General features: G+C 38.8%; 1 protein-coding gene across 6 annotated transcripts in view; it reads left to right on the forward strand.

The window, feature by feature from the left end:
- Positions 1-15,034, forward strand: part of DENND4C (DENN domain containing 4C) — a 104,691-nt gene that overhangs the window by 41,134 nt on the left and 48,523 nt on the right. For all 6 annotated transcript variants that reach the window (XM_084794643.1, XM_084794644.1, XM_084794640.1 and 3 more), the window contains 7 exons: positions 1,709-1,947; positions 2,960-3,026; positions 4,075-4,133; positions 5,426-5,570; positions 9,262-9,437; positions 12,588-12,688; positions 13,647-13,865. In XM_084794643.1, coding sequence (XP_084650769.1) covers positions 1,709-1,947; positions 2,960-3,026; positions 4,075-4,133; positions 5,426-5,570; positions 9,262-9,437; positions 12,588-12,688; positions 13,647-13,865 — 1,006 coding nt within the window. The remainder of the gene's footprint in view (positions 1-1,708; positions 1,948-2,959; positions 3,027-4,074; positions 4,134-5,425; positions 5,571-9,261; positions 9,438-12,587; positions 12,689-13,646; positions 13,866-15,034) is intronic.

The following is a 15,034-nucleotide window of genomic DNA, read 5'->3' on the forward strand; positions in this document are numbered from 1 at the left end:
AGGCCCTCAGAACCTGGATGCCAGTGTTTCTACAGTATTATTAGCTAGCCCAGGTGTCCACTGAAGAGTGAAAGGAATGTGGAATTTTATGTGTATATACTGTAGACTTACTCAGCCTTAACAGAGATAAAATTCAAACACATGCTATAACATGGATGAACTTTGAAATCATGCTAAGCAAGACACAGAGTAAGCACTGATCCTAACTATAGCAGGTACTGTTAGAATGGGAGATTTCATTGAGACAGAAAGTAGAACGGAAACTACCACTAATTTGGATTAGGGGTGGGAGAAATGAGAAGTTACTGTTTAAAGCGTTTCTTTCTCTTTAGTGATTTGAAAGTGGATAGCGGTGATGGTTACACACAAATGTGAAGATTAATGCCACTGAATTGTATTCTTAACAGTGGTTAATATGTCCAGAGGTGGGTGGTACATGCCTTTAATCCCAATACTCAGGTGGCAAAACAGGTGAATCTCTGTGAGTCAAGGCCAGGTTGGTAAACACAGGGAGTTTCAGACCAGCCAGGCTTATGTACCTTAGCTCAAGAGAAAAAAGAAAACCATGTGGGCAGAGGAGACGGCGCAGTGTTTAAGTGCCTGTCATGCAGGTGTGAGGACCTAAGCTTGAGTCTCTACAGCCCACAGGAAGTCAGATACAGTAGCACATATCAGTAACCCCAGTGTTTTGCAGGTTGGGAGGTAGGGACAGGAGAGTTCCAGAAGCTTGTTAGGCCAGTTATCTGGGTAAACAACAGAGACGCTGTGTCAAAGTGGAAAGTGTGTCATGGCATATGTAACTTCACATGTGTACATACAAAAATGACAAATGTGATCAGTTTTATTTTTCTGTATATTCCACGTTCAAAAAAAATGGTGTACAAGCAAGTACAGGTTGAATGAGGTCATTAGAATGCTTTCTCTAGAGTAGGTGTTAGGTAAAAAATACACTGAGTGGTTAAAAGTGACAAGTCAGAAGAAGGTGTGTGTGTTTCCCACCCCCTTTACGTGCATGTGTGAGTGTAGGAACATGTGCTTCACAGGCTTATAGAGGTCAGAGGACAACTTTCAGGAGTCAGTTCTTTACTACAATGGAATCTGGCAATTTAGACTCTTGTCAGGCTTGCAAAGTTAAATGCTTTGTCTGCTAAGCCACCTGCCTCCCTTCCCCTCTCCCTCCCCCCTCCCCTCCCCTCCCTCCTCTTCTTTCTTCTAGAAAATATATGCTTAAAATATTTAATCATGAGGGCTGGAGAGATGGCTCAGCAGTTAAGAGCAGTGTTTGTTCTTCCAGAGGTCCTGAGTTCAATTCCTAGCAACCACATGGTGGCTCACAACCATCTATATATACTGGGATCTGATGCCCTCACAGGTATACATGCAGATAGAGTAGTCGTATACATAAAATAAAAATAGATAAATATTAAAAAAATATTTAATTACAGTGTATGCAAGGATCTGGATGAATTTTCATCAAAATTTGGTTGATTTGGGGGTGAGATATTTCATTTCATTTATCTGTTTGGTATATAGTCCCAAAAAATAAGTGTTTAAAGAGAAAAAGAGCATGTAGCTCTGGTAGACTGTGTGCCTAAGATGTTCGGGTTTGAGGTTTAATCTCCAGCATGAAATATAAAAGTGGAAATGTGTAGAGAAAGATGAAATTTTGAAAACTATCTCAAGTCTTACAACAATTCTTTGGCTATAGGTCTATGGAGCTGCTATCCAGTTTTATGAACCTTACTCTCGAGAACTTCTAACAGAGAAACAACTTACACAGCTGGGCCTGTTGACCCCTGTGGAGAGAAAAGTGGTCTCCAAACCCATCAATTCAAACAAGTGCATTTGTTTGCTTTCACACTGGCCTTTTTTTGATGCTTTTAAGAAATTTCTTATGTTTATCTACAAAGTTTCTGTGTCTGGACCACAACCTCTTCCCATTGAAAAGTATGTATGCTGGTGATGAGTGGTGGAGATAAGGCTCATTTCATCCTTTGCCTAGCTTAGCCGCAGAGTTGAAAGGAGAGGGTCCTCAGAGTCACCCTGGCTTAACTTGTTCCCGAGGTCACCTGAAGCATTGAGTTAGAACTGGAAATTGGAGTCTTGGTAAACATGGCCTAATGACTGTTTTGAGACGTCAGCAGAGGAATTAGCTCTTCTAGGAATAGATGTGTGTGTCTTTAGAAATTGAGACAATGAATGTATACACGTGCTTTGTGTAAATGGCCAGTGCAGGATCTAGGTCTAATGAGTATTCATCTCTAAACTAATGGGGAATTTAGAAAGGTAAATTAACTGATATTAAATGTGTGATTTTTGTTTTTTAGCATGAGGCAGAATGCCTCATAATTCTGTTTGTCACGGAAATGTTTTATAAGGAAGGAAAATAGATGTAGAGCCATGAAGTGTTTTTTGTTTTGTTTTGTTTTGTTTCCCAGACAAAGCAACCCCTTGTAGCTCAGACTGGCTGCAGACTCCTTAGCCTCTTATTTTCTGAGGTCAGGGACTTTTACCCTCACTTTGGTTTTTCGAGACAGGGTTTCTCTGTGTAGCCTTAGTTGTCCTGGACTGGCTTTGTAGACCAGGCTGGCCTTGAACTCACATGGCTATTTTTATTTATTTATTTATTTATTTTTATGAGAGCTATTTTTATGTTATTGCTTTCCTGATGAAAATAGTGGGTTTTGTTTTGTTTTATTAGACACGGTCTCACTCTGTAGTGCAGGCTGGCCAAGGACTCCATATATAGACTAGGCTAGTTTTCAACTTGATCCAACCCTTTTACGTACTAGAATTACAAGAATCTACCACTGTGCTTGGCAAAAGTTTATTCTTTAGCTCAGTTTTAAATAAATGGTTTTTCCATTGGGATGATAATACAGTGGGATGAAAGATTTGCTAAGGTCTGAGACACATTTAAGAAGAATGACTTTGCTATTCATTTCACAATCTTTTCTAGGCACATCTCACATTTTATGCAAAACATCCCTTTCCCTTCACCACAAAGACCAAGAATCCTCGTACAGGTAATGGAAAAAAAAGAAAAAAAAAAGTCTATTCGTGTCAGTTCATGCTAAGTTCTTTGAGTTTGAGATGAAGCAGTATGTAGGTTTGAAGTTCTAGCTACTTAATTATTTAGCAGCTATATGGAACATTCTTTTCTGAGCAGTTGTTAGACCCCTGGTGAATAGAACTGGAGTAAATAAAGCTTAGGATTCATGGTGCTGTTTTCATTGGCCCATGCGTGGCCTTTGCTTAACTAAATTTAATGTAAGCCCCAGAATTATGTTATGGTCATGTTCTTAGTTTCAGAGAATAATAACTGATAATATTTAGTATTTCAGCATTTAAATGTTGAGTATTTAAAATGTATTTGGGGGAATTAAAATATTTTATAACAGCAATTCCAGACCATGCTAAAGAAGTCGCTTCTTTCTCAGGCCTAGGTAGTGACAGGCCTAGGTAGGCGTACAGCTTGTGACATTTACTATTTAGAGTCAGTGTAGACAGGGTTCCACAGACAGGCTGCTTGGCTATAGGGATGAGGTCAGTCCATTATGAAAGTTGCTAAATATTTAGCTTCCTATTTATTTACTGTCTCTTTCTGAATTGTAACAGTTTGCAAATTGACACTGAGTAGCACTAGTCTAATAAGGCGATCTATTTAATATTTCTTCTAAGATGTTGTCTACACTTTATAGCAGGATTAGTCCAGACGCTGTTGTTCTTGAGTGTATTTTAGCTCATCAAGTATTAATTTGTATTAGGCAACTACCAAAGGCTTAACTAGTCTCTTGAGTGAATAAATTTGAAGTTCTTATATAAAAAAAAAAGTATTTCAATTTTTTAAATAATTGTATTTAACCTATTTCTGGATCAAAACTCAGTCAACAATTTAAGAAGGATTAGTACAAAAACCTCTGAGTAATTACAGCTAACATTTCCTTCTCAGTGTGGTGTACTTAAAACTATATACCTTTCTGCTTAGTAAGCAATTTCTGTTTTGCCCTTGATCTAAATACTGAGTCTGTAAAATTGGTTTGGCTAACTTATTTTTTTGTTTGTTTGTTTAAGCTGTCAGTCCACGATGCATTAATATTATCACAGCCAGTTTCCACTCCTTTACCATTAAGGTAATGGTGGGTTCCTTGTTTGTTTATTTGTGGCTAGAACCTAGGACATTATGTGTTTTGGGCTGTATAAGCCACATCCTCATCCCATTTGGTAGTATTTAAAATGCTGTATTTTGTTGAATTGTGTATTAGTTGAGACCTTTCCTAACACCTGCCGTAGCTCCCAAATAAATGACTCAGAGACACATTAGATTTACTCAACAAACTTTATTTAAACTCTACAACTGGGCAGATATTTAGCTGTCCTAACCCAGTTAGGCTAGTCTGGCTACCGCCCAGCCACATGGCCTTTTATCTGCCATCTCAGTCTTACCTTGACCTTCTGCGGTAACTCTCTGTCCCCACAGTGAATTCCTCATTCCCACCATGACTTCTTTCTCTCTTCTCTCCCTCTACCTGAGAACCCCAGACTGGGAGCCAAAGTCCTGCCTGCTCTCTCCTCTGCCCAGTCACTGGCTCATAAGTGTACTTATTAACCAGAGATAACTGGGAAGCAATGTTTACACAACATTGATACAGAAGATTCTTCAGTGATCATGACAATGCCCATGTTCCTGGCCAGCCAGGTAGCCCACCTGGTTAAAGTTCTAGGCCAAGGGTAGACTCTCTTGCAAACAAAAGATGGAAGGTGCCAAGGACCAACCCGAGGCTGTCTTCTGGCCACTACATGCAGGCCCACATAGTTTATGCACACAGATGCCTTCTCAAAATCCATAATTATAAGATCTGATACAGGAAGTACTTCCCTCTCATCTTCCCTTCCCAAACTCAGTTTGTAAGTAAGTGTTCCTGTGAGCTGATGCTGATTGCCTACATACCCCTCTGCTTCTTTTCATCTGCATCACTAATCCAGGCCACGGTCTGGATTATTTCATTAGCAGCCTCTTAATTGATTCTTTTGCTCTTAGACCTTCAGTTCTTTATCTACCTGCAGCCAGTGCATCCTCTGATGAATATGATTGAGTCATTTCTCTTTAGCCTAATCTCTTATTAGTTTCACATGTTCCCTTATTTTGCAGTTCTTGGATTATGACATTAGCTTTTTCGTGCTTCAAAGCTTTTATATATGCTGCCCCATCACACCCTCCCAAATATTTAGGTTTCAGAAAATCTTTCTTAATAATACTCATTTGAGTCAGACCATGTATTACCTTATTAAATGAACTGTATTCTATTTCTCATTGCTAAATTATGAATTATGAATTGAGATTAACATTATATCCTTAACCTGTTTAATAAGTAAATCTTGATATATTTTAGCAAAGTAGTTCACAGCTTTTTCTGTTCTCTAGTGGAGCCAACTTTAGTACCTTGCTGATGAATCTGGGCCCTGAGAACTGTGCGACATTGCTGCTGCTGGTGTTACTTGAGAGTAAGATCCTGCTGCATTCGCTTAGGCCAGCGGTGCTGACTGGGGTGGCCGAAGCTGTTGTTGCTGTAAGTATAGACTTTTTTTAGAACAAAATTACTACTAGAGGATTTGTACTCTTCTTCAAAGAAAGCAACTTTGCAAATTCCAGTCCAGTCAGTTTTTCCCCCCAGTCAGTTTAATATGAATGTAATTTGGATGTATGGAGAAAACAAAAGTGGGACCTTTATTTGAGGGGTTAAAAATGTCAGCTTCTAATTCTTCATATTTCAGTGTTCTCCAGAGAGACTTAACAGCAAAACTTTTAAGTGGAGCCTGGTGGTATCTACCTGTAGTCCCATGTTTCCTGGGGAGACACAAACAAAGGTCTCGTCATCCTAATAGGAAGCTAAGGAGAGACTAAAGTAATAAGTCTACCAAAGTCCAAATTGGAAGCTGGGTGGTGGCAGTGGAGGCGCACGCAAGGGGATCTCTGTGAGTTTGAAGCCAGCCTGGTCTACAAAGTGAGTCCAGGACAGCCAAGGCTACACACATAAACCTTGTCTTGAAAAACCTAAATAAATAAATAATAAAGCACATGCCTATAATCCCAGCACTCCAGAAGACAGAGGCAGGGGGATCTCTGTGAGTTCAAGGCCAGCCTGGTCTACAGAGTAAGTTCTAGTACAGCCAGGCTACTCAAAGAAACCGTGTCTCAACAAACAATAAATAAAGCAGAACAAAACACCAAAGAAACTCTAGTTGATTTTATTTTAAATTTTATAAATTAGTTACATGGTTAATTTTAAAAGTTAATTCAACTTTTAACTGTTGTGTCTAGTTATACATATGGCTGTATTGTGAATAAGATAATATAAAAATGCTTAGCTCTTAGGTAAATCACAAAGTCAAGCTCTATTTAAAACACTGTAATGCTTTCTTACTATGCCTAGAAATTAGATTATACTGATTTTTTTTGTTGCGGTGTGTGTGTGTGTGCGCGCGCGTGCGCACACACATGTGCATGTGTTTGTATTCGTGAAAAACCAGGCTTGTTATGTGGGTCCTGGAATCTGAACTCCAAAATTCTCATGATTGTGTAGCAAATACTTTTTAACTGCTAAATCATCTCTCTAGCCTTTGTTTATTTTTATTTTAGTAGTTAATTAACTTATTAATGTGTATGTGTCTGGACACATTGGATACATGAGTGCAGGTGCCTGTGGAGTATGCATGGGGTCCCCTGGAGCTAGAGTTTGAGGTGGCTGTGAGCCATTAGGTATCCGTGCCTAGAACCAAATTCAGGACTTCTGCAAGAGCGGTACTTACTCTTAAATGCCAGGCCGTCCCTCCCATCCCTGTTTTTGGTTTGTTTTTGTTTTTGAGACAGGGTTTCTCTGTGTAGCCATAGCTGTCCTGGACTTGCTTTGTAGACCATGTTGGCCTAGAACTCACAGAGATCCACCTGCCTCTGCCTCCCTGAGTGCTGGATTAAAGGTGTGTGACACCACATCTGGCTGCTTTGTTTTTGTTTTTTAAGACAGGCTCACACTCAGCTAAAGTTGACCTGAAATTTACCAGGTTTGTGGTCTACACTTTAGCAGTTCTTCTGCCTTAGACTCCTGGGTAGGGATTAGAGGTGGAAGCTGCCAGGCCTAGTCACCCCGCTTTCTTGCTGTATTTCTGGAACACTTTTGTTCGTGTTTCAGGTGGTTGTCTCTCTTGTAGTGAGGCTCACACTGCCTGCACTAGTGCAACGTGCTCCGAACTCTTTTTCTTTTTTTCCCATAGTATTATTTACTTTCTAATAGAGTATATACTTTATTATGTCTAGCCTGCCAGTTCACATCGGCCAGGAGTTGTGAGAGTAATGGTTTTATTGGAACATAGGCCACTTATTGACTTATTACCTGTTACTGGGCTTTTTAAAATTTTTGTTTTTGTATAATAGCAGAACTAAGTAGTTGTTAAAAAGGCTTAGGCCAAAAATACTCTGATTTTACAGGGAAAAGAAAAGTAAAATGGGGCTGGAGAGATGGCTCAGCAGTTAAGAGCACTGCCTGCTCTTCCAAAGGACCCAGGTTCAATTCCCAGCACCTACATGACAGCTCACAACTGTCTGTGACTCCAAGACCTGACACCCTCACACATAAGTTAAAATTAAATAAACTATTTAAAAAAAAGAGTAAAATTCTAGAAGCTAGGAGAGCATGAGTCTCTTATTGATACTGTGGTCTCATTTTTTAAGTGTATTTAGAATATAATAAATGCTCACGTATCTATTAAGTATATAATTCTTGAATATTGACATCCTAGTCTTGAATAAAACCTGCAGTGCTTAGCAGGGGTGCGGTTATAGGTGTTTCTTTGAGGTGGGTGGGAAAGAGTGAAAACTAAGCCAGGCACAGAGTGAAGATTCTTACTTTAGAGCAAAAGGTCATCACTAATTACAGTTGTAACTGATTGTTACTGAGCATTCAGGTGTCAGAGGCAGGAAGACCAGAAATTCAATGGCCATTCTCCTACTACATAGTGAGTTTGAAGCCACCTATAGTGTGCAACAAAAAATATGTGTTTTGAATGACGCTTTGTAGTCACCACAGTACAATTGTTTGGGAAGGTAACAGTATGTGAACCAAATAATAATATTTTAGTCTTTTAAAAAAAGATTTGTTTATGTGTTCACATCTGTGTCTATATGGGCTAGTATCTACGGAGGCCAGAGGAGGGCGTCAGATCCCCTAAGGCTGGAGTTACGGAAGGTTGTGAGGCACTCATTGTGGGTTCTAGAAACTAAACCCAGGACCTCTTTAAGAGCAGCCAGTGCTCTTAACTACTGAGCCATCTCTCTAGCCTCTTAGTATATTTTTTCAGCCTATTAGAAACTGCTTTTAAAAATAGAAATGAAAACAAACAAGGAAGAAAAAAAAAAAACCCAATGCCCCCCCAAAGGTGGCAATTTGCAAATTACAACTTATATTAAAATTTTTTGTATACTTGTTTGTTTGTACATGTTCATGTGTTTATGTGGATGGCTGGGTGTGGGTGTGTGCCAAGGACAAACTCTGATGTCATGCTCTGGTGCATTTACTTTTTTTTTTTTTTTGAGTCAGATTCTCTCACTGGCTAGAAGAGCCCATGCCTGGCTTTTTGTTTGCTTGAGATTCTCAGAGAATATTTAATATCAACTATATTTTTAAGAAGTCAAGCTTCAATGAAGTTGAATTATTTTAAATGTTTATTTGAAGTGTAGAAAGTGTTTTGTTGAGATCTTCAAGTGATTCTCAAGAGATTCCTTAATTTTTAATTATTATATTTTATTTATCAGTGTGGTACTTGAGATAGAGTCCAAGGCTCCTAAGCCTGCTAAGCAAACACTGTCCTTAACCCAGCCTCACACCACCTTGTTCCCCTCCCTTCTACTGCTCAGAGTCCATAAGTGGGTAAAATGCCCAAGTCTATAAAAACATAAGTTTGTTTTATGATTTTTGGGGCAGTTTCATCTTTGCTTTGATTCTCCATAAAATAAACTGTGAGATTTGTGTAGCTATCAGAAGAATGAACCTATAAAGAGCTGTTAGCATTTTTAATGTGCCATGATCATTAATATTCTTGAAAATTTTAATCCAGTCGTATTTGTAGTCACTTAATTTTAGAATGAAATTTAAAGTTGAAAAATAGAATTTATTGCTTTTCAATGGTCCCTTTCAGTAATAGTTAATTGTATAATTGTCATTGCAAATTTGAATTTGGTTAATTTTTAAAAAACTTTTCCCCTAGATGATCTTTCCATTTCAGTGGCAGTGCCCATATATCCCCCTTTGTCCTCTTTCACTGGCTGGAGTGCTTAGTGCACCTTTACCGTTTATAGTTGGAGTGGACTCCCGGTACTTTGATCTTCATGACCCACCACAAGATGTTGTTTGCATTGACTTGGATACGAACACATTATATGTGTAAGTGATTCATCTTCTATTCTTTCCCATGTGTAGTTTCCACCATATAAAATTAGAGCCACTTATAGAAACATCTAGAAATATGTTGGATTGGCAGGAAATGTGTAGGTAAAGGAATTGGAGGAGCTGCTGGTGGTGGCGGCGGCAGTGCACACCTTTAATTCCAGTACTCGGGAGGGAGAGGCAGGCAGGTCTCTGAGTTTGCCACCAGCCTGGTCTACAGAGCAAGTTCCAGGACAGCCAGGGCTACTCAGAGAAACCCTGTCTCAAAAAACAAAACAAACAAATAAAAATTTAAAGAAAGACGGGTGTAGTAGTGCACACTTTTAATCCCAGCACTCAGGGGCAGAGGCAGGCTGGTCTACAAAGAGAGTCCAGGACAGCCAAAACTACACAGAGAAACCCTGTCTCAGAAAAACCAGAAGAAAACAAAACCAAACAGAACAACAATAACAAAAAAAAAAAAAGAAAGAAAGAAAGAAAGAAAGAAAGAAAGAAAAGAAAAGAAAAAGAAAAAGAAAAAATAAAGAAGAGAAAAGCCAAGGGTGGTGGCATAAGCCTTTAATCCCAGCTGTTGGGAGGCAGAGGCAGGCAGATATCTGAGTTCGGGGACATTCAGGGCTACAGAGATAAACAAAAACAAACAAAACAAAAAAAGAGATGTGGCTTAATTGGTAGAGGGCATTCGTAGCATTCTTGAAGCCCCGGGCTCTATCCCCAATACGGAATAGATGCTGTAGTGGCATATACCTGTAAGTTCTGCATTCAGATCAGAGGCAGCAGGACCAAAAATGCATGGGGCCTTCTACTACGTAGTGAATTTGGAGCCATCTACACTACATGAGACCTTCCCTTTCCAGGCCCTGTGGTCACTGCAATGTAATTGTTTGGGAAGATAACTGTGTGTGAACTGAAAGAATAGGTTTATGAAAGGAAGAAAGCATTTACTTAGAAATACTACTGTTGCTAAGTATGGTAACTTCTGCTTGTAAACCCAGTACTTGGAAGGCTAAAGTAGGAAGATCACCATTTATTGGAGACCATCCTGGGCTACATGGTGAGATCCAGGGCAGCCCTAACTACAGAATGAGACGTTAGTTGCCTGAAATAAACCCACAAAAATTTAAGTTAAAATAATACTAAAGTGGATATACCCGATGTATTTTGAAACTGTATAGCTATAGTGGCTCATTATTACATATATCTAGGTTTGTAGACAACTTGGAAGTCATGAATCACTTCATACATTCAAACTTCCTTCCCTCTCTCATTTCCTGCATTTCTTTGCTCTCTGTCCTGGGAACTGAATCCAGTGTCTGGTTCAAGTTAGGCCTGACTCTACCACTCAGCCTCATAGCTTGCTCTGGAATTTTTGTTTGTGAAAGTGTTGTATATCCCAGGCTGACCCTGAATTTGAGCTAGCTGTGGTAGCTAGGGATGATCGTGAACTCATCTTCCTGTCTCTCAAATACTGGGATTATAGGTGTGTACTATACACTAAGAGTCCTATAGCTGATGATGCTCTCTCTTGGATTAGAAAGAACACGGGACATGAATGTATGGCTGTTCCTGTATATTAGGTACATTATCATTGTCCTTTTGGAGAGAAGAAATTTGAGTAACAGACTTTCAAAGTAATCACTTTTCAAAGTCAGATAGATAGTAAATGTTAGAGCCAGATTATAAACTGATGATAATCCAAATAGGAATGACAGTGTTCATTTGGGGATTTGAAAGGTAGTACAGAAATAGATACTATGTAATTGCATCAAGTGAGATTACTTGATCAGAGTTAAATGTGACATGCTATCAATTTTAACACATGACACTTTCATAATTGACTGGATATAATTTTATTTATAAGAAAGATCTCACTATGTGTCCCTGGCTGGCCTGCAAATTGCTATAGACCAGGCTGTCCTTGAACTTGGGGTGATCCTCCTGCCTTTGATTCCTGAGTCATGGATATATGCCATTGTACTCAGTTAGAGTGTGTGTCTTTTAACAGTACCTGGAACATGGGGTGCTTACAGCCTTTTAATCAGTTATTTTCCCAGGGAGGGTATTGAATTTGCTTCTGTGCTGGTGACATTACCAGCCAGGGAGCATTTGAAATTAATTTCTACTTGGAGTTTCTTAGACCATGCTGGTAATGTTTATAGTAATTGAAAGGAGGACTCCCTTCTTCCCGGGTGGAATCTAAGCTAAGCCAACATTATTAAGTCTTGGTTTCGTATTTATTCTAACATCCTACTTGGTTGTGACTAAAAATCAGAGGCCTTTAAAATCCAAGGCACTGTTAATTAATGCTAAATCAGATGAGGCTCTGGGGTTTTTCTAGGTTTCCAATCCCTGAAGACTGAAGACTAAGCTATAACATTAAAAGAAAGCCTGGTATATGTATACATGCGGACTTGTAAAAGAGCTTTGCTTTGGTTTTGGTTTTGGTTTTCTAGACAGGTTTTCTCTGTGTAGCCTTAGCTGTCCTGGACTCACTTTGTAGACCAGGCTGGCTTTGAGCCCACACTGCCTCTGCCTCCTGAGTGCTGTGACTAAAGACATGTGCCACCACGCCCAGCCGTAAAAGAGCATTTTTCAAATCTATTGCCTCTGATATATTTCTGGATTATAAAATTTTGAAAATTTTAACTTTGATTTAGCTTATATCTATGACGTTAGATTTTTTTTTAATGCCTTTATGGTTATAGATTATGTTAAGTAATATTGTATTTGATTTCTTCTTGTACCTCTGTGAAGAATACAAGGAACTAAATGTACTTTAATTCTTTGTTAAATTCCATCCAGTTCTTAGTTTGGGCATATAGTATTTTATAGTTCTGCGAATAGGCTAATGTCTCAAGTCAGTTCATTTAACCCTAAAATATTACACTGTTTAAACAAAACTTTTGAACAATCCAGACTTCAAGTCAGTATTGTACTACTTACCGCCATAGTGAAGGCTTTTGGAGGCTTAGATGGAGGCATCCACATTGAGTAAGGTCTATTGAAAAGGAAAGAGAAGCACCCTGCCCCACTGTGTGTGCCAGTCTTCAGTGTGTGGGGAAAAAGTCCTGTTTCTTTTAACTTTGACTTAAGAATTTTAATACAAACCAATAATACATAACAGATTTTCTAACTCTGAATTAATAGATCTGATGAAAAAAAGAACATAAACTGGAAGCAGCTCCCCAAAAAGCCTTGTAAGAGTCTGATCGGCACCCTGAAGAGACTGTATCCCCAGCTCTGCTCCGGTGAGTGTGGAGAGGGGTGGGGCGTTAGCCACAAAACAAATGGGAAGTGTCTCCTTATCTGTCTCTCTCTTTCTTTCTTTTTACTATTTTATTCCTAATAATGTGTACATGTGTGTGTTGGCGGTGGATAGAGGGGACATGTGGATGCATCTGTGGTAACCGTGCAGCATGGAAGAATGTGTCAGATCCCAAGAGCTACAAGCTGCCCAGTGTGGGTGGTCAGCGCTATGCAAGAACAGTGTGTATTCCTGCCACTGACCATCTCTTTGTTTTGAGACAGCACCTATATAGCTCAAATTGGCCTAGAACTTGTGCCCTCTTGCTTCTACCCCTCCCCTACAAAATTGTTTTAAATGGGAGAGTAAGATAATTAAATTAAAGATAATTGTTAATTTAAACATATTTTGTTCTGCTTAATGAGTTATTACATCATCGACATAAACAATGTGTGGTTAATGATTTTTCTTTTAAAGCATATTCTCTGTACCCTGCCCTCCTTGCTTCTGTCTGTCCTGAGAACTAAAGATGCCTTTTGTCTCTACTGTCTAGATGTTAGGGTTACAGATGTGAGGTGTATTTCCATTTTATGTAGTGCTGGGGATTGGAGTCAGGGATAGGTAACCACTCTGCTGTTCAGGCTACAAGCCCCACCTGACTGTTTGTTTAGGATTTTTGAGTTTGGTTCTCATGTTTATCTTAGGCATAGTTCCAACCTGCTACGTAGCTGAGTAATGTTGTATTTGATTTCTTCTTGTACCTCTGTGAGGAGGCTGAGACAGCAGGATACATACTGAACATGAAGCTAGCCTGGGCTACACGGCTACAGTGTAGCAAGACTGTCTCAAAAAAGAAAGAAAAAGACAATAGTTGTGGGCCTTATTTTGACTATTTTCTCATCATCCAGTCATTATATAAATATTACATATTGATACCTTGTTTTGTTTTACTTCCTTGTCAGTTCACCGAAAAACTCAGGAAAGTTCAGCAATTGAGATGACTCCAATTGAAGCAGATTTCTCTTGGCAAAAAAAGATGACACAACTTGAGATGGAAATTCAAGAGACATTTTTACGATTTATGGCATCTGTTTTAAAAGGGTATAGATCGTATCTCAGACCAATTACCGAAGCTCCTTCAAATAAAGCCACAGCTGTGGACTCATTGTTTGATCGACAGGGTGAGTGTCAGTGAGGTCACTGTTGCTTCATTAAGTCAAAGGTATTTCTACTTAGTGTTGCTACTTAGACTCATTTACTGCATCTGAGGAATTCATGTTCAAATATAAGGAGTTTCCAAATTCTGTAAAAGACTTTTCAACAATTATTTTACAGACTTAAACCTCCAGTGTTTATTCATTTTGAAAACTAAGTTTGTTCCTGGAGGGGCCTTAAGTATTTATGTTACTAGCTAGTACTACTGTTGGTGATGCAATGGAAGAAACCTCAGGACCACCCAGGTCTGCAGAGCAGCTTGTTGGGGCTGCAGTAGGACAGTGCCAGAGGCTGGTTCATGTTTTAACAGTTTGGAAGTTAGACTTCTTGGTATATGATGGATCACTGGGTGTTTGTTTGTTTGTTTGTTTGTTTGCTTACCACTTTAGGTTTACATTTCCTCTCACAGGACACTAATCCTATCAGAGCAGGGCCTGTCCAGTGACTTCATTTTTAAATCTTGATTTAATACTCTGTTTCCAAATAGTATCATATTTGAAGTAATAGGTGTTAGGATATTAGCATGTGAAGCTTTTTAAAGGGGAGAAATATAGTTCAATTCATAGCAATTTGTTTGTGTTTCTCTCTCCCCCAGAAAAAAAAATTAATGTTAAAAGGTTAAATGGAAGATCAAATGTAATATTGTATTCAGGTTACTGGGAGCCTTAAATACAGTCTAAAAATATTGACTTCTATGAACAGTAGTATGTCACATTTTCTCCTGTCCTTCTCTGGGAGTCACATTGATCTGAGGTTTAATATAACTAGTACAGCATTTGTTCTAGGGAATGCAGACAATAGACAACAGAGCACTGCAAATGTTAAGTGCAGTGTGGATTGTGTGAGAGTGTTAATTTGGAAAGAGGTTTTTCCTGAAGACCTCACAAAGAGAAATAATGGATAGGAATTGGATAGTCACTTTTGCTTAACTTTTTGTGCAAACAAATGCATATGCTATCCCTCAAAACTTTCATGTAACTTCAGCAATTTTGTTTGCCCCATCCATTGCTTTCCTTTCCATTTTATTTAAATTATAATGCAAATAGGCTATCATTTCTTCAATAACTGTGGTTACTTTAGAATTTCATAGGTTTACATGTATGAGCTGCTATATCATTGTCTTATTACTCAACAC

The sequence above is a fragment of the Acomys minous genome (genome assembly GCF_964271855.1).
Source record: "Acomys minous genome assembly, chromosome: 1".
NCBI classification, from domain to species: Eukaryota; Metazoa; Chordata; class Mammalia; order Rodentia; family Muridae; genus Acomys; species Acomys minous.